The sequence below is a fragment of the Rhinolophus sinicus genome, chromosome 3 (assembly GCF_057876585.1).
Source record: "Rhinolophus sinicus isolate RSI-liver-muscle chromosome 3, RSI-T2T, whole genome shotgun sequence".
Classification (NCBI taxonomy): domain Eukaryota; kingdom Metazoa; phylum Chordata; class Mammalia; order Chiroptera; family Rhinolophidae; genus Rhinolophus; species Rhinolophus sinicus.
This window is the reverse complement of record NC_142503.1, coordinates 46,209,583-46,232,940: the sequence shown is the minus strand read 5'-3', so window position 1 is coordinate 46,232,940 and position 23,358 is coordinate 46,209,583. Positions and strand designations below refer to the sequence as shown.

Below are 23,358 nucleotides of genomic sequence, written 5' to 3'. Positions count from 1 at the left end.
GATATTAAGGTACAGTTGATATTAGAAAAACCTATGCTTAGTGTTACCAAATTTTAATCTGACACATGTATAAAGCCAACATTCTTTAAGATACATTTATGAATATTGATAGAATAAATGAATAAATAGTGGGAAAGGAATGTTCTTCCTTACAATGCCAACTAAAAAAAGGTAGAAAAACACAATTTGTTGGGAACGTACAGAGGGATAGTGGATGGGGGGAGGGGGGTTCACACAGTGTGAGGGATATAAATGATAAATGTCTAAGTTTTGCTTTGTCTTGTGCACCTGAAACTAATTAAATAAAATAAAAAAAAAAAAAAAAAAAAAAAAAGAAAAACACAATTTGGCAACCACATAGTTATAATTGACTCAGGGAAGAATATTCAATAAATGCTAAAACTAGTGGATGAAAGTTTAATGAGAAACAGGATATTTGCATAATTTCAAAGTATCAGCCCAGAAGATACTTACTAGTTAAAAAGGGGAAAATAGTAACTTTATATTTGAGGAGTGTGGTAGATAGCATCTTAATTAAGAAATCAAAGTTAAATATCACTAATAACAGTATGAATTGCCACAATGTGTTTCCTAATATTAATAGTGTTTCTGCAAAAAAACGCATATTTCTGAATTCAATAGTAAGAAAACAGCAGATGAACTCAAAATGTAGGACATTCTATAAAATAATTGGTCATATCAGCAATGTCAATGTCATGAAAGACTGACTGAGGAATCTTCCCAGATTCAAAAAAAAAAAAAAAAAGAGAGAGAGAGCGACATGTCACCTGAGTATAATGAGTGATATGGGAATTTTCTTTTGTTATAAGCAACATTATTGGAACTAGTAAAATTTGAATAAGGATATAAATTAATCCTAATATTGATCATTTTTCTGTAGTCATGTAAGAATATTTTAGAACCTACAACTTAAGTATTTATGGATAAAAGGGCATCTGAAACTCACTCTCAAGAGGTTCAGAAAAAAGTATTATATGATATTATCTATTTCTAAAAGTATATATTGCTGTAACAAATTACTCCAAAACTTAGAGACCTAAAACAACAATATTTACCCATTAATTTTATCCAAGTGAACACCCATGTTCACACAAAAGCCTGTATGTGAAGGTTTACAACAGCTTTATTCATAATTTCCAAGAATTGGAAACAACCAAGATGTCCTTCAATAAGTGAAAGAATAAATAAACTGCAATATATCCATACAATTTAGCAATAAAAAGGAACGCACCATTGATTCATGAAATATGAATGAATCTTAAAAGCATTTTGCTAAGTGAAAGAAGCCAGACTAAAAAGGCTATATACTCTGATTCCAGTTACGTGATATTATTGAAAAGGCCAAACATAGGGATGAAAACCAGATCAGTGGTTGTCAAAGGTTGGAGGGAGGGAGAGTAGTTGACTTCAAAGGAGTCGCATGGGAATATGTTGTGTGGTTCTGGGGTAGTGAAGAAATGATTTGTTACATTTGTCAAAATCCATAGAACTTTTACTGTACGCAGGTTTAAAAACCGAACTAGGAAGCCAGGATAGGTAGGAATCAGAGTATGAAATACAGACTGAGACAAGTGACTCCTTTATAAGTGTGTGACATAATCTCACTGTAGGAGGTGGTGAAAAAAGGAGCTGACCTAAGAGACTTTGTAAACTGGTATTTTGACTGAATATCGTAAGGCAAAAGAAAGAACTGTATGTAAATACTGTACTCTGGTAAATTTGTTTCTCACTGGGTATGGGTTAGTAATTCTGAAACGACTTTACATGTTTACTAGGGTTGAACAAATAACTAAATACACTGAAGATCATTGGAACCAGGTTTGTGACTTTCAGAGAAAGAAGTTATAAATATGCAAGGCAGGGGCAGAAGGCAAGACTACAATGGATTAGAGTTGGAGATATCAATCTAATATCACCAACTGCATTATTTTTATGTACTGATACAGAATATAGATATGTGGATATGCATGGGTTAGAACATATGCATTTATTTCCTTGCTCTGTCCACTGAGAGGATGTAGGAACAGTGACACGCCAGTAGCAGTTAGCACATCAAGCCCCCAGATCTTGGTTTCGAAGTGCCATTCTCCAATAAAAGCAACCTGGGCTCCTTGGAGAAAGAGCTGATTCTAGGGCTGGGGCAGAAAATTTAGAAGATAAGCCTGGAGCATCACTTAAAGCCAGAAAGTAAGGAAGTGCTAAAAATAAAAATAAAGAAGGATGGATCATGTCAAAAGTACACAAAAACCAACCCGAAAGTGTTCCCAATGGTCAAAGTTGAAACAATGTGAGCAACAAAATAGTGACAGTATTAGAGTATAACCCAAAGAATAAAAAATATGCTGAGTTATATACTGATATAAATGATTAAACAAACAAACCCACAAGGGAGAAGGGACACATCTTTAGAGAGTAATACCAAATAATATATGTAAATACTCCTCCTCCCAGGAGGTGAGGTTTAATTCTCTTCCTTTTCAGTGTGGGCTGGACTTCATGGCTCACTTCCAAAGGAGGGAGTATGGAAAGGGAAAAATGGCCACTTCACTACTGAGAAACCTAGTTGATATCATTTTAACAAAGTGAGCAAAGTTGACATCACTAATGACAAGTCACGTTGATGTCATGTATCCCGATACTATGCAGTGAGAAAGACACTGCAGTATTCTTCAAAAAATCCACAACCCCAGTTTAATAACGAGAAAACATCAGACAACTCGAAACTGAATACTCTATGAAGCACCTGACCAATACTTTCCAAAATTGTCAACATCGTGAAAAACAAGGAAAGACTGAGAAACTGTCGAAGACAAAAGGAGACTCGGGAGACATGAACAAATGTGATGCGGAAAAAGAAAATGGAGATGTGACAGAAAACTACATGTAGGTTATACTGGGTGACGAGGACAGGCCCCTGTGGGAAAGTGTTCAAACTAAATTCCGAATGACCCAAAGGAGCCAGCCATGTGAATGAAAAAGAGAGAGCTGTTGGCAACAGCTCTCTCATTGGCAACAGATGGCACAGAGACTGTAAGGCTTTCCTTAGTTTGTGTTTGGGGAGCAAAGAGGTCAATGTGGCAGAGCTTCGAGAGAAAGGTGAGCTGGGAGATGTAGGAAGGGCCAGATGACGCAGAAACTTGTGAGAATTTGATTTGGCCTAAAAGAACTATAGGAAGGAAAAAATTTTAATATGATAAGTACTTCTTCAAAGTACTGAGTGAGGCTATTCCTCCTGGGAGAGGAGGTTGGAGAACATACATTCTGGGGACCTTGGGATCGCAGGGAACAAAAACATCTAAAAGGCGGGGGAAAGGTCTTATGCAAATTTATCTTATACAGGTTCTTTTATGTTTCTTAAGAAGACAAGAGCTTTCTGAGGTAATTCATGGGTTTTCCTATTTAACAAAAATCTTTTTACTGAAATAGTAATTGAATGTTAAATGCAAAGCTATAAGAATTTAAGTTTTAGCCAGAAAGCATATAAACATTTTTTTTTGTGTGTGTGGGAAGTTTGTTCAAGTAATAGCAAAGGAACTTTATTAACACAACTCACCCCATTGCTACTTAAATTCTGAGCAACTTCCAGTAGGTAGAAAAATTTCAAAGATCCATTTTTTGTCAGATTTGCAAATGAGATCAAACGGTAGCTCTAAAAGATTAGAAAAAACAATGTAAAGTAAAACATTTTTCTGACAATATGATGATGTAACTGGAATAGCAATTCTCAATGGGAAGCCAGAGATGGCCCCGCACAGAACCCTGGCCCAGCAAAAGATCTGCAAGATAAGAGATGTTAAACAACCCCATCTGGCTGGATGATAAGGGGACACTTAAGTAGCTCCCGTCTTTTCTCATCATCTGTAATATAGGATCAGGGTGCATCATTCCTTTGGTCAATGAAACCACAAGACTTAACTAGATAATGGGATAAGGACTAGTGGCACCTCGTTCCGTCACGAACCCTGAGTGGTTCTTAGCTGAATGTCTCTCATTTCTTTCCCATCCCCAATCTGTAAGTCACCTCAAAACGCGGGGAAGTGCTTTGCACACTGTTAGTGTGCAGTCCTGATTTACATCACGGGGACCTTCTGGTGGCACAGCAAGTCCCACAAGCAACTATAAACAGAGATACGATTATTATAACAGGCCTTAAGAAAATAAGGGCCTATATCAGTCTGGGACTTAATCTCATCGTTGGCAACAGGTTACCTAAAAATGAGTGGCGGTATATAGTATTTTTGGTAAAAGCACAAACTCTGGAGCCAGACTGACAAGTTCAACTATTTGAGCTTAAATCCTGGTTCTACTATACATGACTTTAGTTTCCTCCTCTACGAGCAGGAATAATAGTAGAGCTGACCTCACAGACTGTCAAGTAGATTAAATGAGTTAATATACATAAAATACTTAGACCCTATCCTCATTCATTCAACAAATATTTATTATCTGCTTTTGCTTCAGGAATTGCTCAGAGCGCAGCAGATACTGGAACAAACAAAATACACCAAGACCCTGCTCTCCTGTGAAGCTTACGTGTAAACTATTGAATCCCTGCTGTCATAAAGGAACTTCGACTTCAGGTTCCCAAGAACTCTCTAGGGCTGCGCGAACTCCAAGTCCATAAAACGAGCAGCACATTACTTGGGAACCTGTTGGAAATGTACAATGTTAGGCCCCACCAGACTTACTGAATCAGAATTTGCATTTTAACCAGATTGTCAGGTGACATGTATGCATGCTCAAGTTTCAGATGTCCTGCTTACGTCATAAACTGTACTTGGACTTCAGGGAACATCATGAAAATTCCCTGTTCTAAGGGAGAATGGCATTGAAATTTAAAAATTGCTCTGAAGAAAAAAATTTTCAAGATTATTTTCAGGTAAAAATGATGTTAATCGAGGTGAGCTTCAAGGGTGGGAATCTCGTCATATGTATATGCCTTCTTCTCCTACTAAGTTCTGTACGAATTAATATTTCAGGGTTAATCTAGGTAAATGGCTCCATCTAGTGGAAATATCTTGATTTATACATCACAGGGTATAGTTTAAGCTAGTCTTAAGAGGAACTCAAGAAAATTCAAGTTCGTTTTAAGAATCTTAAAATGTGCGTGCCTACCACTGACAAAGGATGAGGCTTAACAAAAACAGAAATGTTTGTACAATCACAGTGTACATGCAAGAAAGGCTTAATAACCATCAATGCCTTCCTTTTTCCCTATAAAGAGTGGGCCTTTGAACATGAGTTCAACTCCTGAAAATCTTGTTACGTGTTAAGTGTTAAGAAGACAACATATTAAATACACTTTTCTTTTGGGAAAATGTGCCTTCAAAATAAAAATGTAAAAATAAAGTACTTAGAGAAGCTTATCAGTAAAGACGCCACACAGGTGATTATAGAAGTATATTACCTGGCCTTGTATTGACTACCTCAGAAGTTTAACAACAAAAGCTCTCATGGATCTTTAGTTCCTGAGTTGAAATGACCTTGAGCTAAGACATCTAACATGTTACCATAAAGTTGTCTGCTTTTTTATTCAGGCCTGATTTTATTATCCAAGATAGACTTGCTGGGGAAAAAAAGTAAAGGGAGGTGGGTATTCACTTATATGGTTACCAGGTAGGTAGGTCTTCTCTGGTGCTATGAAGTTATGTGTGAAATATGTGAATACATATTTATGTACCATTTAAAGAATAACAATAATGCTGCAAATGAACATATGGGTACATATATCTTTACTGATCTTTTCAGATTTTTTTGGATACCCAGAAGAGGGATTGCTGTGTATAATTCTATTCTTAATTTTTTGAGGAACCTCCACACTGACTGTACCAACTTACATTCCCACCAGCAGTGTATGAGGGTTACTTTTCCTCCACAGCCTCTCCAATACTCATTACTTGTCTTGTTGATAACAGACGTACTAACAGGTGTGAGGTGTTATCTCATTGTGGTAGCCAAGACATGGAAACAACCGAAGTGTCCTTCAATAGATGACTGGATAAAGAAGATGTGGTACATATATACAATGGAATATTACTCAGCCCTAATAAAATATGAAATGCTGCCACTTGCAACAACATGAATGGATCTTGAGATTATCATTTCAGCAAAATAAGTCAGAAAAAGTTGAGAACCATGATTTCACTCATATTTGAGACACAAAACTGAAAGCAACAAGCAAACAATACAAATAAAACCTCATAGACACAGACAACAGTTTAGTGGTTACCAGAGGATAAGGTGGTAGAAGAGGGTAAAGGGGGTTAAATATACGGTGATGAAAGGACTGGGTGGTGAACACACAATACAAAATATACATATTATAGAACTGTACACTTGAGACCTATATAATTTTACTAACCAGTCACCCCAATATATTTAATAAAGAAAAAAACAAAAAAATAAAGAACAATTAGATGTACCCACCAGACTCTTCATGACTGCACTCTCGGCTCTCCTTCCAGGATGCAACTATCTTAATTTTGTGTTATACACTTATTAATCCATTTTTTAGTTTTGTCTGTTTTTGAAGTTTATATAACTGACTTCTCCGTAGGTATTCCACCGAAACTGGCTTTTTTTTCTCAGCACTGTTTTTACAGTTTATCCTGTGGGACATTTATTTTTTGCTATTACAATGCTGATATGAAGATTCTTGTATTTTCTGGCATACACAAGGAGTTACTCTAAGGCATATACCCAGGGAAATTGCTGAGTCTTCACATATACAAGTGTTCAACTTCAGTAGGTAATGGCAAACTGATTTCTAAAGTAGTTGTACTAAATCAGCAATGTTCCTGTTCCTCTATTGTGCATCTTTATTAATAGTTGGTATTTTCAATATTTTAGTGAATGTAAAAATATATAGCATCTTTTCTTTTATGGGCTATGGGTTAAGTACTTAGGGGAGGAACAGTACATTACGAACCCAATTTTACCATAGGACAATTGATACAAACAAGAGTTAAACTCCCATGGCATCTCAGCAAAGGTACAAGAAATGATGTCCAACCAAAAATGTTGAGGACCGGCTGTACTAGTTTCACGTGTATTTAGATGTTTCCAGACTTAGATCTTCTGAGCTATCTACTTATCGGTTTTAATTCCTGCAGATGTAATTCAAAAAAATTATGATTCGTTATCCCACCCGCATTACTACTTTTCTACAAATTTTCTGGCTTCTTTTTCATATGTATGAACTTCATTATTTCAAGATCTCAAACAACCTTGTCTAGTAACAAACAAGAACCTGTTGCTAATCTTTTTAGAATACATTTTAAAATTTAAATTTAGGCACCATAAGCTGGTAATCATTTAGGGAAGTAATCTATCTCAGCAACTTTGGCCTGCTCAGTTTTCAAAAGCTTCCACATTTCTTGAACTCAGTTTTGAGGAAACAAAGCTACTTAACTTAGCCTTGGGGAAAAGTGCAATCTAGTCTCCCAAAGCTTGGAGGAAGACAGCTCATTCTGCTTCCTTCTAGAGCCATAAAAAAATTTGCCAAAATCCATGACCCCTATGTTGCTAAATGCAAAGGAAATTCTCAGCCCTATTTTTTCCTATACATGAGAATGCCATGGTCCCCTAGTTTTCTTCACTCAATTCTAAGACTTCAATGTTGGTTTCATTTTTTCCTAGTCCTCAGATGATGTTATTCAGTTTCGTGGTTTGAAACCCCATTTATACACTTCTAGTTTTCCACCTACAGCTCCAGGTTATCGCCCCTGAGCTGTAACTGTCTACTTCTTCACGAGGATGTCTCAAACCAAAAGCCACATTTTTTGTTATCCAGCTACCATTTCTATCCTTCCAGCTGCTCACGTTAGAACAAAAGCCGTTAAGAGCCATCTTCGATCTCCTTCCTCACAACCCATTTCTGGAGTGTTGCCAAATCTTCATTCCCCCTTTAAACATATCCCGATAACCCTACAAAGGTTCCTTACTACACTCAAGGACAAAAACGACCTACACCATCCGGTCTTCAGTTGCCTCTTGGGTCTAACCTACTTGCTACCTACCTCTTCTCCCTTGCTTCCTGTGCTCAAGCTACATACCCTTCTCATCTGCACGCACTACATACCAAGCATATTACTAGTAGTCTCACAGCATTTGTCCTTATTGTTCCCTTCACCTGAAATACCCCTGAACTTTCATACTCCCTCCAAGTTTTTGTTCAAATGACACCCTCTCAGGCCCTCACCCCATTTAAAATAGCAAGCCTTCCTTACCATCACCACCTCCCATCTACTTTTTCACTGGCACTTGCCACCCTGTAACAGTTACTTATCTGCCTTCCTACAATAGAATGTAAGCTCCAAGAGACCAGGGAACCGTACTTGTGACATAAAACTCTGATAGTTAAATATGTAGTATGAAAACATAGGTTTTGTATATATTTACTAAAGTTAGAAAACCATGCCATCAAAGCACAACTTACAGTACACATGGTAACGCCCACTGAATTTGTTGCTGGGTATGAAAATTAGTACTTTATCTGAAAAGAAATTGGACTACAACTATCTCCTTTTGACATGGCAATTCCACTAAGAAATGCCTGCATGCATATGTATGCAAACATTTAAGCACAGGGACATGCAGCATAACTTTATTTACAGAAATAAAGTCGAGTAGTTGTATAAAAATTCATTAAAAATTGCTTACTTCTTTGTTTAATGAAATTCTTCAAAAGGTAACGAAGCTTGAACAAGAAAACAGAAAAAAACTGCCAGACCAAGATTGCTATCATATGCATAAAAATTAGTTTCATTCGCGACTGGCATGGAAACCTAAAGGTCCTCGGTATAACAATTTTTCCTGTACCACTTTTGCCAATGGTTCAGTAATTGTGTTGTTTCTAAATTGTATTTTGCAATTTGTGTTGAACTCAACACTAGAGATCCATGTGGATGTTTTAGGAGGCTCTTTCACATCAAGTTAGCACAAGACTCAGATTAAGGATTACAAAATGATAGTCACAGCTTCAGAAGTTCCTACTGTGTAGTAACGAGGACATCCAAATTCAGAGCTTTGTAGTTCAACTGCTACTTTTCCAATCATTCCTAAAGAATCACCTGTAATGTAAATTATTGGAGGCAGATTGATTACGAACTCATTGTAAGACAAAAATTCCTGTCAGTTCAAAAACAGGCATAACGTGAAAACAATTTAGAGCATGTACGTTAGTTTCACTAAAATGTTGAAGACTTACAAAGGAAAAGACTTTTAGCTTTAGGCATTTCTCAAATTACCAGCAAATCAGAATCTTGAATAACTAATGATTAGGCTGGTTTTATCTTCTTGCACAACCTAAGTTCTACTATTTTCATGTGCATGCAGCAAAGGGAAAGAAACCTGAGCCTCATTTCTCTTACAAGTTCTTGGGCTGCACTGATCTAATCTCAGGCCCTTTTCTTGTTCTAAATTTCAATTAAGAAAAGACTACTCGAGTTATGCACACATTTCCCTTGAAATGTATTAACGTTTAATTAGTAACATGCAACTATCATAATGAATTACAGCCTGAAGAGGATACTACTTTTGTAAATATTCATTTCCAAGATTGCAAGTCGTAATTTTTGAAGGATAAACAGGAAACATTAATAGAACACATTCATACAATTCACGCAATCTATCCTTACATTGTTTTCTTCACAACTTTACCTTTCCTTTTGCAGAGCACTCTTTTCTTCCTCCCCCACCAAAAGCTGAACCTAGAATCAACTGTTCAGACACATCTCAGGAGTTAATTTTAAAAATAGGTGTTAACAAGAATGCACTCATGTGTAAGCTAAGGAACAACAAAACCCTTAAACAAAAAACCCAAACAACAAAAACAACTAACAAGACCTATCTGGACCCAAAATGGTGGGTGGGGAAGGAGAGAAAGCTTATTTCCTTTCATTAAAAATCAGAATGAAACGTCTATAGTTAAACAACTTTATTAACATAGTCAAGCAGTGATTAACATTCACATCTATTATGTCACATCATACAAATGTAAATACAAAATTACTACAGTACAATATATATTCTCTGCATGATCCAAAATATTTGGTGGCCCCAAAAAACTCTCTTTAAAATTCAGCAGCTTATCAAAAATTAAAACCGTATTATTCTATTTAAAATGAAGATCTGTTAGCACAGAGTTAGACTTCAAGAAATATCAATTTAGTACAGTTTGAGAAGTTGCAGGAGGATATGTCTGAAGGACACGTTCTAACATAGTGTGGCAGGTACAGAAACATCAGACTTAAAGCTTTTTAAGCATAACTCATACAACCTAAGTTGTCAGCAGAAAGATCCAGTTATTTATAACTAAAGCTAAAACTACTAAATTATTGCACCCAATGTTAACATGAATATTAAATGTAAAACTGTTTTATAATATGAAATCATAAACCACATTTAAACATCTCACAGATAGCCTATAAGTAAATTATACAGTATTGTCTAATTATCTCCATAAAAAAACCCACCCTATCTTAATTTGGTTATATGTTCACAGACGAAAACAAAGTAATACAGGGAAAGTACAGCAGGACCCCTTTGAGGCTGGTATTAGGAGGGACCAACATTGCCTTGCAGGCTAACCATGTTACAGTAGGCTTTTAGGAAGCCTACTATATGCAAAACAGCCAATTCTGCCGAATACCAAGCCACAGTATAAGGGGATTCTGTGGTAGATGAACAAAAATTGTAATAAAAGGGAAAACACTATTTTCCTAATTAGTAATATAATGCTTGGCAAAGTAATTTGGTTTGGTTTTAAAATGTACAAGAGGTTCATTTAACTTCGCTCAAAATCATGCATACATTTTTTAAAAAGAACACAATACATTCTGGGATACAAATCACAATAACCAGTTGGTATAATTTAAATGTATACCTTCAAATTAATAAGCATAATAACTAGGCAAAGATAAAGAATCCTCTACATATATCAATAGGGAAAGATCTACATTAAGACCGAAAAAATTAGTCACAAGTCACCTGTAAAGTGTACAAGTGAATGAAACGCTTATGTAAAGTTTAATTTTTAAGAGCCATTAGAAGTATCTCCATATTTAATACAATGTTAAAGGTACTAAGTAGGTATACAATGCTCTTGCATGGTATTACTAGATAATGTTCACATAGTTCTTTACTGCTCTTTTTTGTCTAGATTATCCCAGGCCTTTAACAATCTGAAGACCACAGTTTTCTTAAAGAGTTCAATGCCTACACTTCAGTAACAGTATAGTAGCAACAGTTAGTGTTTCCCCCCTTGTATTATTTGCAAAAGTAATTCAATAAGCAAAGCTGTGTGTATTTTAAAGTACTACTAAAGGAAAGATTAAAATTGCAGTTATGCATGACACACTCTTCTCTTGGGAAGAATGTTTTTGCACCGTTATCTGTTAATACATTCAATATGAATAATATAGATTAATTATACGAAGCAAAAAAACCACTTTTTTTCTTTATGGCAAAGTACTTCAGATAAATTTAGACAAAAGGGTTTAAAACATAATTTAATTCTGGCATTTCAGCTATGTAGGGTTAATTTAATATAGGACAGAAAAATTTCCACTTTCCTATCTTAAGGGTTTGGAGAAAAGGGCCAAAATGAACTCACTTTCAAGGTAAACCTACATGCAAAAGGCTCGCCAGGAGGGATTTATACCACCTTAGTCTGCTAGAATAAGGACTGGAAAAATCAGACTAAATGGGAAGATGCTTCATGAAATACACTCAAAAACAAGAATATGATGACCCTTTATAAGCATATGTGACCAAAGCAAAAGGGATACAAGAGTATTCACCTGAGATAAAACTTGTATCTGAATATTTTATAACTAAGTAGACAAAGCATTTCAATACAGGAAAGTCAGCTGAAATTACTTTAAAATATACATCTGATCCTATTTTACAATATATGCAATTTAAGATTCAATCAATGAGAAAAGTCTTAACAAAAAAAATCACAGTGTTTATCAATGTCAATTACAAAATGTATGCTACTTATTTTGTTTTAAAGATGTAATGGCTTGGTTGTTTTTAAATCTATTCTGAAATCTAACTTGCGTCACAAAATCAAGTAGCAATAATGTAAAGCATTAGAACTGGCTCTTAAAGATTATTTACATGTTGATTATTTGGGAAATAACCAACTCAAAAATATAAAAAAGTGATTTTTTTTTTACATAGTATGAAGTTATTATTAAAGATTAGACAATACAAAAAGCAATTTTGTTTTTCCTGAATAAATGAGTATCTGTGGCACTAAGTTCACTTACTAATGGATTATAACATGGAACTGCCAAACATGCATTTAAATTATATTAAATACACTTTCTGTTTCCAACTTAGGTTGATCAGCAGCTTTTGTTCTGTTAGAATCCTTCAAAGAGAGAAGCTTGAACAGGAAAAAGAAGGCATATATAAAACAGTAAACACTGACCTCCTGAGGTTCCTACAACATAAAAATATTCAAGTAGAAAATCTACATCACTTAGCAGCGGCTATTTCTGTAGTTGAGCACACTAACAGCACTTTAGTGTGTAAGGAGCAGATGAAGTAAGCCGTGCTTTAAGCATGCCAAGAGGCAGAAACACTGGAATGTAACAAAGACACTCACAATTCATAGACATTCAGTCAACATTCAACACTATTAAGACTACACAAGAATTAAGTTGCTTTTATATATATATATATATATATATATCCCATGATGTTTTGTTTTATCAGAATAAATGCTAAATCAGAGCTTACCTCAAAAGATAACTTAAATGGCTTCTGCAAATTCCTATGCTATACTATGTATCTGAAATATAAATTAGGAAGAAACAATAACCTCAAGGCGGGGGTACCCCCCAAAACCACAACCTAATCTCAGGTTGCCAGTCATATTTACTTAATTTTATTCTCTATTTTTAAATTAAATTTCTTTTAAATTTAAAAACAGATTAAATGACTAAAAAAAGAGCATTCTTATGTTACATATCTGCCTAATTGGAAACCAATTTTTAATCAGAGGTGACAATATTGCGTTTCTAGTCAATATAGAATTGTCAATCATAGGTCCAGATAACTTTATTGAAGGTTGTTTTTATGTTTGTCTCAAAGTGTTTAGAGAATTTTGCCATTTCTTTCAATTTAAAATACTTACTATTTTAGAATATTAAAGTAGCTCCCATATTAAATTCTAAGACGTATTCAGAACACTACACAATATCACTAGAATTTAAGGATAAAATAGGTACCCCTAATCAGGTTTTAAAGACTTACTAGGAGGCAAATTTTGAGCTCCCAGTGAAGCAATGGTAGTTGAAAGAAAAATGCTATATACCCTTTGGATCCAACTTATAATAAAAATAAAATAAAATTAAAAAAAAAAAGGACATCAGAAAATATAATTTCAGGCTCTACACACTGAAATTTGCAAAGCCAAAGTACAGGAAAGGTGAAAGAACATGTTAAAACACACACATACACATACATACACACGCACGCACACACACAATAACAAAAACCTTTCTGCATGCTACCATGCATTTAAAATTTTAAAAACGGTATTTATAAATTCACACGCATACAGCTCAAACTTCAGTGCAATGGCTGTATCATTCAACACTTTTAGAAGAACAGAACCATGCAAAGAGGAGCAACTGCTTATAAAAATGGTTATTCAGTATTTATTCTGCAATGCAAAGGTGACAAACTAAAATATAAAAAGGTTGTTATGGCTTAACATTTTTGTTGCAGATTAAATATGCAGCATTGAAAAATGGAAAGGTGTGGCTTCATCTCTGACCAGCAGAGTTAAAAAGAAAAATCTCTCCATTTTCCTTCATCATCATGGGATACACTGGTTCAGGCAATCCAAATTAATAAAGACTTGCACTTTCATATGGACACAAGATCAAGTGTACCAGTTAAGGTTTTCACATTCACAGTATATAAGAAAATACACATGGAAGGAAAAGTAAAGGGTTAACTTAACAAGGATTTATTCACAGGAATACATGTAAGTAGAGAAAAATAACAGAAAAGCTAAACAAATGAAATGAAGAGGATCCAAATCAACTTTCACTCTGTAGCTTTTTACTTGCACCCTGTGTGCATATATTTAGGGCACAGAGGGCCACCAACATGCGCCAATACAGTGTAGGAACCCTGCATTACATCCATTAACTTAAACATATCTTTAAGATCATGCTTTGAACAAAAAAAGAAAGCTTAGAAGGCAATATGTTGAGTGGGAATAAACATTGAAATATAGCAATCATGTCTTCAACTTCTACATTTGTCTTTATGTGCCAACTAACACTTATGCAGCCTCTTACAGATCTTTTACCATGTAATTTAAGTTTTAGAAGTTTTGATAAAATCACTAGTATATAACCATGCAGAAAGCACATCACACTGGACAGCACAGAGGCAAAGATTTTGCACAGGTATATCAGCTTTCCACATTGTGCAGGTTACACACAATACAATATCAATCTTATTTCCTAACAGATCCTAAAAAGGTATTTCAAGGCCTAGCTGTAAACTACAGTACTTTATATCTATATTCTTAATAAAAATAAAATCCACAAATCTTAAAAAGGAATTTTAAATGCAGGGCTATATTGAATTGGTAAACTGCAACACAAACTGGCGCAACAGAGGTAAATGAATACCAAACTCACTCTATGTGATGCAAGCATGCTACTTACTTTCCCACTAATTTACTTTCAATCACTAGGAGCCAGAACGCATGCCTGAACTTTAAAACTGCACTTTAAAAATAACATCTTGGCCTAGAAATTAAATCTAATGAAGTACAACCATCAAATTATACCCACTACCTTAATGTTTTAATGCAAAATCGAGAGTTCAATCTTTAGTTTGATATGTCCAACCCCATTTATTCCTCCCTCCCTGCCCACCCCACAAAGGTAAAAGGAGTGACTCATTTGGCATTTCACAGGGTGCTTCATTGTTTAAATTAGTTTTTTTTTTATTTCCAACTTTTTGGGGGTACCTTAAATTGTAACTTCCAAGAACCTGCTTCTATTATGGGTAGGCAAGCTGATTTTAATTCTATTAGCTTCTTTTGTGTAGTTCTTTATCAGCATGCAAAAACGAGGTCCCATCGTGTGGGAAAATTTATAAAAACCTTTAAATTAAAAAAAAAAAAAAAAAAAAAAAAAAGCTTCTTTACTGTTTGTAACTGCTATTCTTAGGTTTCCTTTATTGTGTGCTATAGAAATTTTCCTCTCTTATCTCTATGCATCAATTATATGGTTCTTGTTTTGGTACAATTCCCCATCCAGAATGTAATGTTTTGTGAATAAACAGGTTTTTTTTGTTTTTGCTTCTTCACATCCAGTGCGAAGTTGTAATTGGAGACAGATTTTCACCCACAAAGGCTCCAGATGATGTTAAAACGTTTCCCAACATCGACTTAATACAGCAACACCTCCCTCCCGCCCCTCCCAGTAGGGTTGGGATTGTACTGTATTCCCTACTGGTTTACCCTTCCCCCCTGTAAAGGGTAACATTTTCCCTGGGTGCAGAGGCTCCCTCATGGTCTCCAAGACTGAAGGACCTGTAAGAAAAGAACACAATTTCATACTTTAACAATTGTTTCCCTTTTAAAGCCAGTGGAAGACAAAATTAATCAAGTAATGATGCTATCTCTGCCTAAAGAAAATGAGAAATTGGACAAATTGCCTAAGATTATTCTAGTCAGTGATAACCATGTTGCTTCCTTCTCCTATGGCTCTCAACTGTCAAAAAGCAACACCAAGCCGGGGACATGCAGAGAGGTTTGTAGCACTTTATATAGGTGAAATGCACATTCTACCAGTAGGATGCTTATCATCCTAATTCTTTACCTCCTTTTGCACACTTGGCCCCAATGGAAGCCAATAATTTCTTACGTAAGTTGTCTTCTTCAAAATTTTCCTTAGTGAGAATTACAACATTATCCTTTTGACAGTATTCCCCGTACAAAGCAAACAAAAATCTAACCATCAAAAAATGAAGGAGCATTATTTTTGGTTGTCTGACATTTTTGCTTAGGCACTAAAGGTGTTTACAATGCACTAGGGTCACTACATTTAACACTTGCCCTCTTCTTCCTAATAATTCCTCTGATCCCATTTTACTTGGTCATTTCCTATACTCTCAGGACTCTTGATTTTCCCGGTAAGGACTTTTTCAATGCTAGCAGTTTTAATGATGATAAGGACATTAAGAAATAAAGGCAGATTCCTGGGAGATTGTAACTAGTACCTGACAGTGAAACTGTCACAACAAAACTCTACCAACCACTCATGCTAAAGTTTAACATTTATAAAACATCATGTTGAATTCACAGAGGGTGATTAGCCCATCTGTGGAGAAGTACAAGCAACCCTTTTTCTCTGCCTCTGAAAAAAGGAAAGAAGAGTACAAAAAAGGCAGGGATAAGATATGATCCACTTTCATCTCTAATTTGAAAACTGATAATTATTACATACCTTGTCTCAGAACACGATCACCACAGTTAATTCATAATTGGTGATACGAGAGAGACCACAGAATGTAATAAATCTGAAAGTGCTCAAGACTTAGCTCACAGCTGAGTCTTCTGGCCTTTGATGCTAAAAATCATTCGCATCTATTGTGTTCTCATGATTTAACATAACTGAATCAAGCACTTTCCCAAAATGCTAAGGCCACAAAACAGCTATTAGGACTGAAGACCATAGTGGGACAACACACATGAAAAGCTGTGAGGCTGCGAATCTAATTCTACTGTCTTCCAGGTTAGACAACTTGGATGTTGAAATCTTTCCAGGTTTAAAATCTAGCTCAGAGTAAACAAGCAAGCAAGCAAGCAAGCAAGCAAGCAAGCAAGCAAACAAAAACTTCAACATAAAGGGTAATTCAACTTATTATATAACTGCTGGACACACACACAGAGAACACTCTGGCCCTCTAGTAAAATATGTCTCAGTTCATGTTTAAAACCTAAAGAAGTATACCCCCTGGTTCACTACTGTGTTAGGCAATGTATTATAAAGTTCTGCCTTCACATACAGTACAGCATTTAATCCTCAAAAGAACTCAATGGGGCCTGCCTGGTGACTCAGGCGGTTAGAGCTCCGTGCTCCTAACTCCGAAGGCTGCCAGTTTGATTCCCACATGGGCCAGTGGGCTGTCAACCACAAGGTTGCCAGTTCAACTCCTCGAGTCCCGCAAGGGATGGTGGGCTCTGCCCCCTGCAACTAAGATTGAACATGGCACCTTGAGCTGAGCTGCCTCCCAGATGGCTCAGTTGCTGGTTGGAGCACGGGCTCTCAACCACAAGGTTGCCAGTTCAATTCCTCCAGTCCCGCAAGGGATGGTGGGCAGCGCCCCCTGCAACTAAGATTGAACACAGCACCTTGAGCTGAGCTGCTGCTGAGCTCCCGGATGGCTCAGTTGGTTGGAGCATGCCCTCTCAACCACAAGGTTGCCGGTTCGACTCCCGCAAGGGATGGTGGGCTGTGTCCCCTGCAACTAGCAATGGCAACTGGACCTGGAGCTGAGCTGCGCCCTCCACAACTAAGACTGAAAGGACAACAACTTGAAGCTGAACCAGAACCCTCCACAACTAAGATTGAAAGGACAACTTGACTTGAAAAAAAGTCCTGAAGTACACACTGTTCCCCAATAAAGTCCTGTTCCCCTTCCCCAATAAAATCTTTAAAAAAAAAAAAAAAAGGAACTCAATGAAGGACATGAGGCCAAGAGACCTGAATTGTTAGTTCTATTTAACAAAAACAGAAAAACTCAAGGAACAAGAATCCAAGTGGACTTACCCCTCTATTGCACCAACCAAAACAGAATCTTCCAATGCCCATTTTAATTCACAGTACTGGGCCCATAGTAGGTGCTCAATAAAATGCATGTTGAAGATTGAATATTAAATCTTCTTAGCTAAGCCCAAACCCAGTTCCAATTCTACTTGGGTTATTCCTAAAGCTCACTACACAAAGTTTTTGCTATGTCAGAGACTATAAATTCATGTTTTAAAACTAAATAATTTCTACTCTGCCACAGGGAATGTTGGTGATCTCTTATAGGGCAAAAAAGGAATAGCTGCAGCAATATTAAGCAATCTAGCTCACATACCAACTTGGATCTCTTTCCACCTAGGATTCAGAGTGGAAACATGCATTTTATCTTGCTTGATAGTTCTCTAAAAAAAAATTTCTCCAGCCTTCACTTAAGTAATTTTAAAGTCCAATATAGCATGAGACTATTTTATTCAATCTCTAGGAAAAAAACAGCTTTTATTCTATTCAGTAATTTTTGAATTGCAGTCCTAAGTTTCTTCATCACGAATAATTCCAAACTGCTTACAACTTACCCCTAATTATGGGACTGCAGCTTAAGTGTATGAGGTTAAACACCATAAAAAGCTGCAAGACGCTCTTTTAAGGGAGGCGGAAACTGGTCAGAGAAACGCCTCCAATTTTCATCCCCAACTTGATTTTTAAACCCATGAAGGATCTGCAAAGTAAAAAAAAATAATGAATTTATCAACACAAAAGAGAAAAAATTCAGATCTGCATAGCTTCTGAAATCAAACATTACTGATTTTATTATTCCAAAATGTTTATCCATTTTAAAGCAGTAATTCTCAAACTTTGTTGGACTCTATACTATTCCATGTTTTGCCTAAGAGCACCTCACTGAACATGCTCAACTTTGTTTTGAGAAGTTTAGAATTTAGCAAATGTCCTAGGAAGATGTACTGTAAGCAATCTCTGACATATTTATGAAAAACAAATAAAAAAGTGAGAAATTCACCTATGGGATAAAATTTCTATGCCATACTGAGTTTTTTCAAGTAGGAAATAAACAAGGCTTTGGGTTCATGGCTGTGACTATAGTTCAAATGTGTACTAGCATTTTACTTATTTTGTTATGGTTGAGTGCCAACTACAGTTAATCAAACAGAGTAAGGGTGGGGGAGGACTACTAAACCAGAATTACATAGGTTTAATCCCTGTGGAGACCACTTAAGATTTATTTTGTTGAACAGTTTGTTATACTCCAAATCTCAGCCATATTTGAAAATATATGCTAATTTTCACAGGTGGGATAATGGGACATGAGCTATCAGTGCTATTACTTGAAAAAGTATTTTCAAAGTGCAAGCTCTGTTGATCCACAATCACTGCTATATCTTAAGGAAAGAGTAAGCCAACCTTCCTATTGAGAACACAGGTTGTATAGTCTACCAATATTGACTTGAAGAGTCCAAGTTTCATATGAAATACGAAAACAATTTCAACTTTCCAACTAGGACAGTAATACTTTTTAGTTACCTTACAGAACATGTCTCTCAGATCATCTTTTGGGTTAATCCATGATGCAACAGCATCACAAAAAAATATAAAATCCTGTAATAAGCAAGAAATACATCTTAGATTGATATATCTGTCAAAACATCGAAAACATGTAAACCAGAATCCTAGTGAAAATTTTTTAAATCAACTATGATTATGAAACTTATAAATGATTACCCCTATTACTCCAACATGAAGGAAACTCTATTCAGTTTATATTGGAATTTAATGCCCTTCTGCGTTTTATTTTACATCACAAAACAAAACCCCAGTCTAGTAAGCATTTAGCATCAGCAATGGACTGAAAGCACCAAACGAGCACCAATTCAAACAACCCTTCACTTATTGGATTAAGAATTATATAAATCCAGTAGTTGTACAGTTCTGACTAGCCTAAAAATAATTTAAAGTTAGTTAAAACTATACACCAAATAAGCTTGATTTGAAGCATATGAATTAATAGGCCTAAATTTCAAGACATCTTCAGATAGAAACTTAAATGAAATGACCAAAAAAGTCAGAAGAAAAACTAATTATGCAGTTGCAAATAACCCCTAACCCAACACAACACAACTCAAACAAAAAGAAAAACTCAAAGCTCAAAAACAATTACTTAAAAGATAATCAGGTCATAAGATTATCTTATAGATTAATAAAGTGGTACCAGGCATATGCTTTAAATATGTCATTAAAGTATTTTAAAACATTGACTATCATACTGACACAATTCAACATACAACGCTCAAGATATTGCTGATGTTCTGACATGTCAACTACTTTAAATTCTACTATTAAATTCAGAAAAGCTCATTAATTTCAAAACTTACTGACAATGTATATAAAACATTTAAGCAAATAAAATGCCATGTGCCTAATGGTCATGATTTATTCAAATTATAACTCCTTATGTCTTTCAAATATCAGTGTGATGTTTAAAAACTCAAATATATACACTTCTAGAATGTGATTAATTTAAACATAAAAAACAAAACTTATGACATTCTTTTTTAATCCTATCCAAAAACATATGTAAAAGGAATAAATTTCTACTAATTCTTAAGTTGGTAGATTTCATGACCATACACATGTGTTACTTCAAATGTTAATTCAAGAAAGAAAAAAAAGTAACTAAAATCCCAGTGGGAAAGTGTTCCTTTTCAACATGGTAAATGTCATATCAGATACCTCTAAAATACATTTCAGGTGACAAAAACAAAGCTCTTAACTATTGAAAAAAAGAAACAATGTCAGGAGGTTATTTTGTATCTAGGAACCACCTATAAAGACATTATTGGCTTGTTTTAATAAGTTATTACTGTTTTACAAATATGAAAGTAGTCAAAAGATTTTTTTCCAGTTCTAATTTGTAAGTTTTCAATGCCTATCACCTGCTTCAATCTGAACTTTATAATATTTCTTAACCTGAATTCAACAACACAGTAATTATGACAGGAAATATCTAAAGGTCTCAATTAAAAAATGCTCAGAGCACCCATCTCTTGGAAGTGAAAGGTTAATTTCTTAAAAGCCCCTTCCATACTTTTTTTCTTTATAATTCATGTTGAGGAATCTGGGGCATTTAACTTAAAGAGTCCCTCGCAGCTTGCATTTTGTTCATTTCATATACATAGTATCAATCAGTACGTTCCTGTTTTGTGTGTCTTGCAAAGTGGCAGTTGGATCCAGAGGTATGATCAGACTCATGCTTGATACTATTGCCAAACTGTTTTTTTTTAAATGCTAAAACTGTCTAAATATAATATGCACTAAAATAGGAAACAAAATAAGGACGAATAAATCATAGCTCTCAAAATTAAAGCAGTTTCAATGGCTGATTCAGTATTTTATTTCAGTTGCTGAGTTTCTAAATTTCATTCAATAAACAGAAAGATTATCCTCCTATGTGTTCACTCTTCTAAGTGTAGAAATCTTCAAAGTCAACAAACTGATATTCAGGGACGAGAGACATATACAAAGGAAATCAATGAGGTCGAAATGTGAATGAAAGCCGCTTTGGCTTAATTCAATACAAGAATGTAACTTTATTCTCCCAATCTGCTGTTACTGTATTTCACGACCAAAAAAAGACTTCGGAAACAAAAGACAGGTATTGTCATTCAGATATTAAGAAATATACAACATATAAAACCTAATTTGTTTTAGAATCTTTAAAAAATATATAATATTTTTATAAAATGTTAAGATATTTCCCCCTTTAAAATTTCATTATTCAGAACATTAAAAATTAAAAACAATTTCTTGTGAATATCTTACTTGGATTACTCCACTGGGATTCACACTGATCATGGTACAAATCCCACGAAACGCTGAATCTTTTTCCTCATTGTCCCTTATGTTTCTCAGAGAGGTGCACCTATTAAATTATAGAATTGAGTTTAGCATTTAAGTAGGAAGCAGGTTCAATTACAATGCTAATGGACAGTATTTAATGGAATAAGCTCCACAGTATAATGTTTCTATTCCAAGAATTTTCATAAAGCTTAAGTTTCTTACATTTCCTGTATGTGGGTCCATCTAATCTCAATATAGTGAAAGCCTTGAAATTTTCATTTTATTAGTCGATTGCATCTATGAAACGGATCATTGATTTTAATCCGCCATTTAAACTATTAACAAGCTTGAGCCAAAAGTAAATTACCCATTTTAAAAACTGTATTATGACTTATATTCCATTAAACACTACTAAAAATGACTTGAATTGAAAGATTATCAATTGAAAGAAGCAGAACATAGGATATACTGCCACAATATAAACTATTATTATAGAACTTATGGTGTAGATGTTTAACTTTTACATTAACAAGCAAATAAGATTTTTATACATAACAAATTTAAACATGTATTTCTTAATGCAATCCAACTTTTCAAATTAATTCTAAAAAAGAAACATAATGCAAAAACCTAAATTTATAGAATTTGCATGCATCTTTATTTTACTGGTGGATATTTAAATGCTTTTTATGTATAATCAAGCTTTTTAACACAGCAAGCATGTGACAATCTTATCCCATGCATCAATTAGTCGTTAGCCACAACATAAAATAAATATACATGACGATGCTACTAAAAACCTCACAAACCTGATAGGACAAGATTAGTCACATGGTTGGCAATGATTAAGGATTGTGATTTTTGTAACCAACTGAAAATATATCTAAAAGTGAGATAGAAAGAGAAAGGAAGAGTGAAGAAAAATGAATTAAAAAAAAAAGATTGAATAATACACACCAGGGTCTTATAAACTGCTGTAGCATGGGGGCCACCTCTTGAGGACAAACGTAACCAAGACGACCAATTGTTATTGCTAAGGTAACGCAATCACGGTTATACACCACCAAACGCCAACCAAGACATGAGCAAATGAGGGGGAAGGAGAAAAAATAAAGAAAAAACAACAAATAACTCAGAAACAGAAACCAACAGAATTTGTGTATGATAATAAACATAAGATTTCACCAGTGCTGTTTATTACCACCCCCTAAAATAAGGGGCAGCAACATATATGGCATACTCTTGAAAAAGGAAAAACAAAAGGAATTGAAAAAACTTTAAAGGTTGAGAGAACACCAAAAACCATGATGAATTGCTTTTCTCGCTCAATTTAGTGTCAATATATCATGTTCTGTTAATAAAGATGAGCGATTAAATAGATGATTTAAATATTCTTCATTCAAAGCCAGTTGAAATTTCAGAATTTAATAATGCAATCTGTGTTTTCCCCAAGAAATACTAGTAAAGATGAATGACTACATTTCTGAATTGTCTGCTCAAACACATTTCTCAGAAGTTAAAATTTCTCACTTCTCCATATCTCTTTTATAAGTGATTTCTATTCTTTCAAAATTATCAAAGAATTTAATCCAAATTTTGGTAAGTTTTTGTCTGTTTAACATTTCCAAAACAAACCAGTGGACCATTTGTGGCCTGATATAAAGATCAACTGTCAACTTTTAGATGTTATGGT

General features: G+C 34.9%; 1 protein-coding gene across 3 annotated transcripts in view; it reads right to left on the bottom strand.

Moving 5' to 3' along the window:
- Positions 1-9,943: 9,943 nt before the first annotated feature.
- TNPO1 (transportin 1) overlaps positions 9,944-23,358 on the bottom strand; it is a 78,356-nt gene continuing 64,941 nt past the window's right edge. For all 3 annotated transcript variants that reach the window (XM_019728092.3, XM_019728093.3, XM_074328842.2), the window contains exons 21-25: positions 22,623-22,698; positions 21,648-21,747; positions 19,353-19,427; positions 18,389-18,531; positions 9,944-15,595 (exon numbers count right to left, since the gene is read on the bottom strand). In XM_019728092.3, coding sequence (XP_019583651.1) covers positions 18,424-18,531; positions 19,353-19,427; positions 21,648-21,747; positions 22,623-22,698 — 359 coding nt within the window. In that variant the 3' untranslated portion in view covers positions 9,944-15,595; positions 18,389-18,423. The remainder of the gene's footprint in view (positions 15,596-18,388; positions 18,532-19,352; positions 19,428-21,647; positions 21,748-22,622; positions 22,699-23,358) is intronic.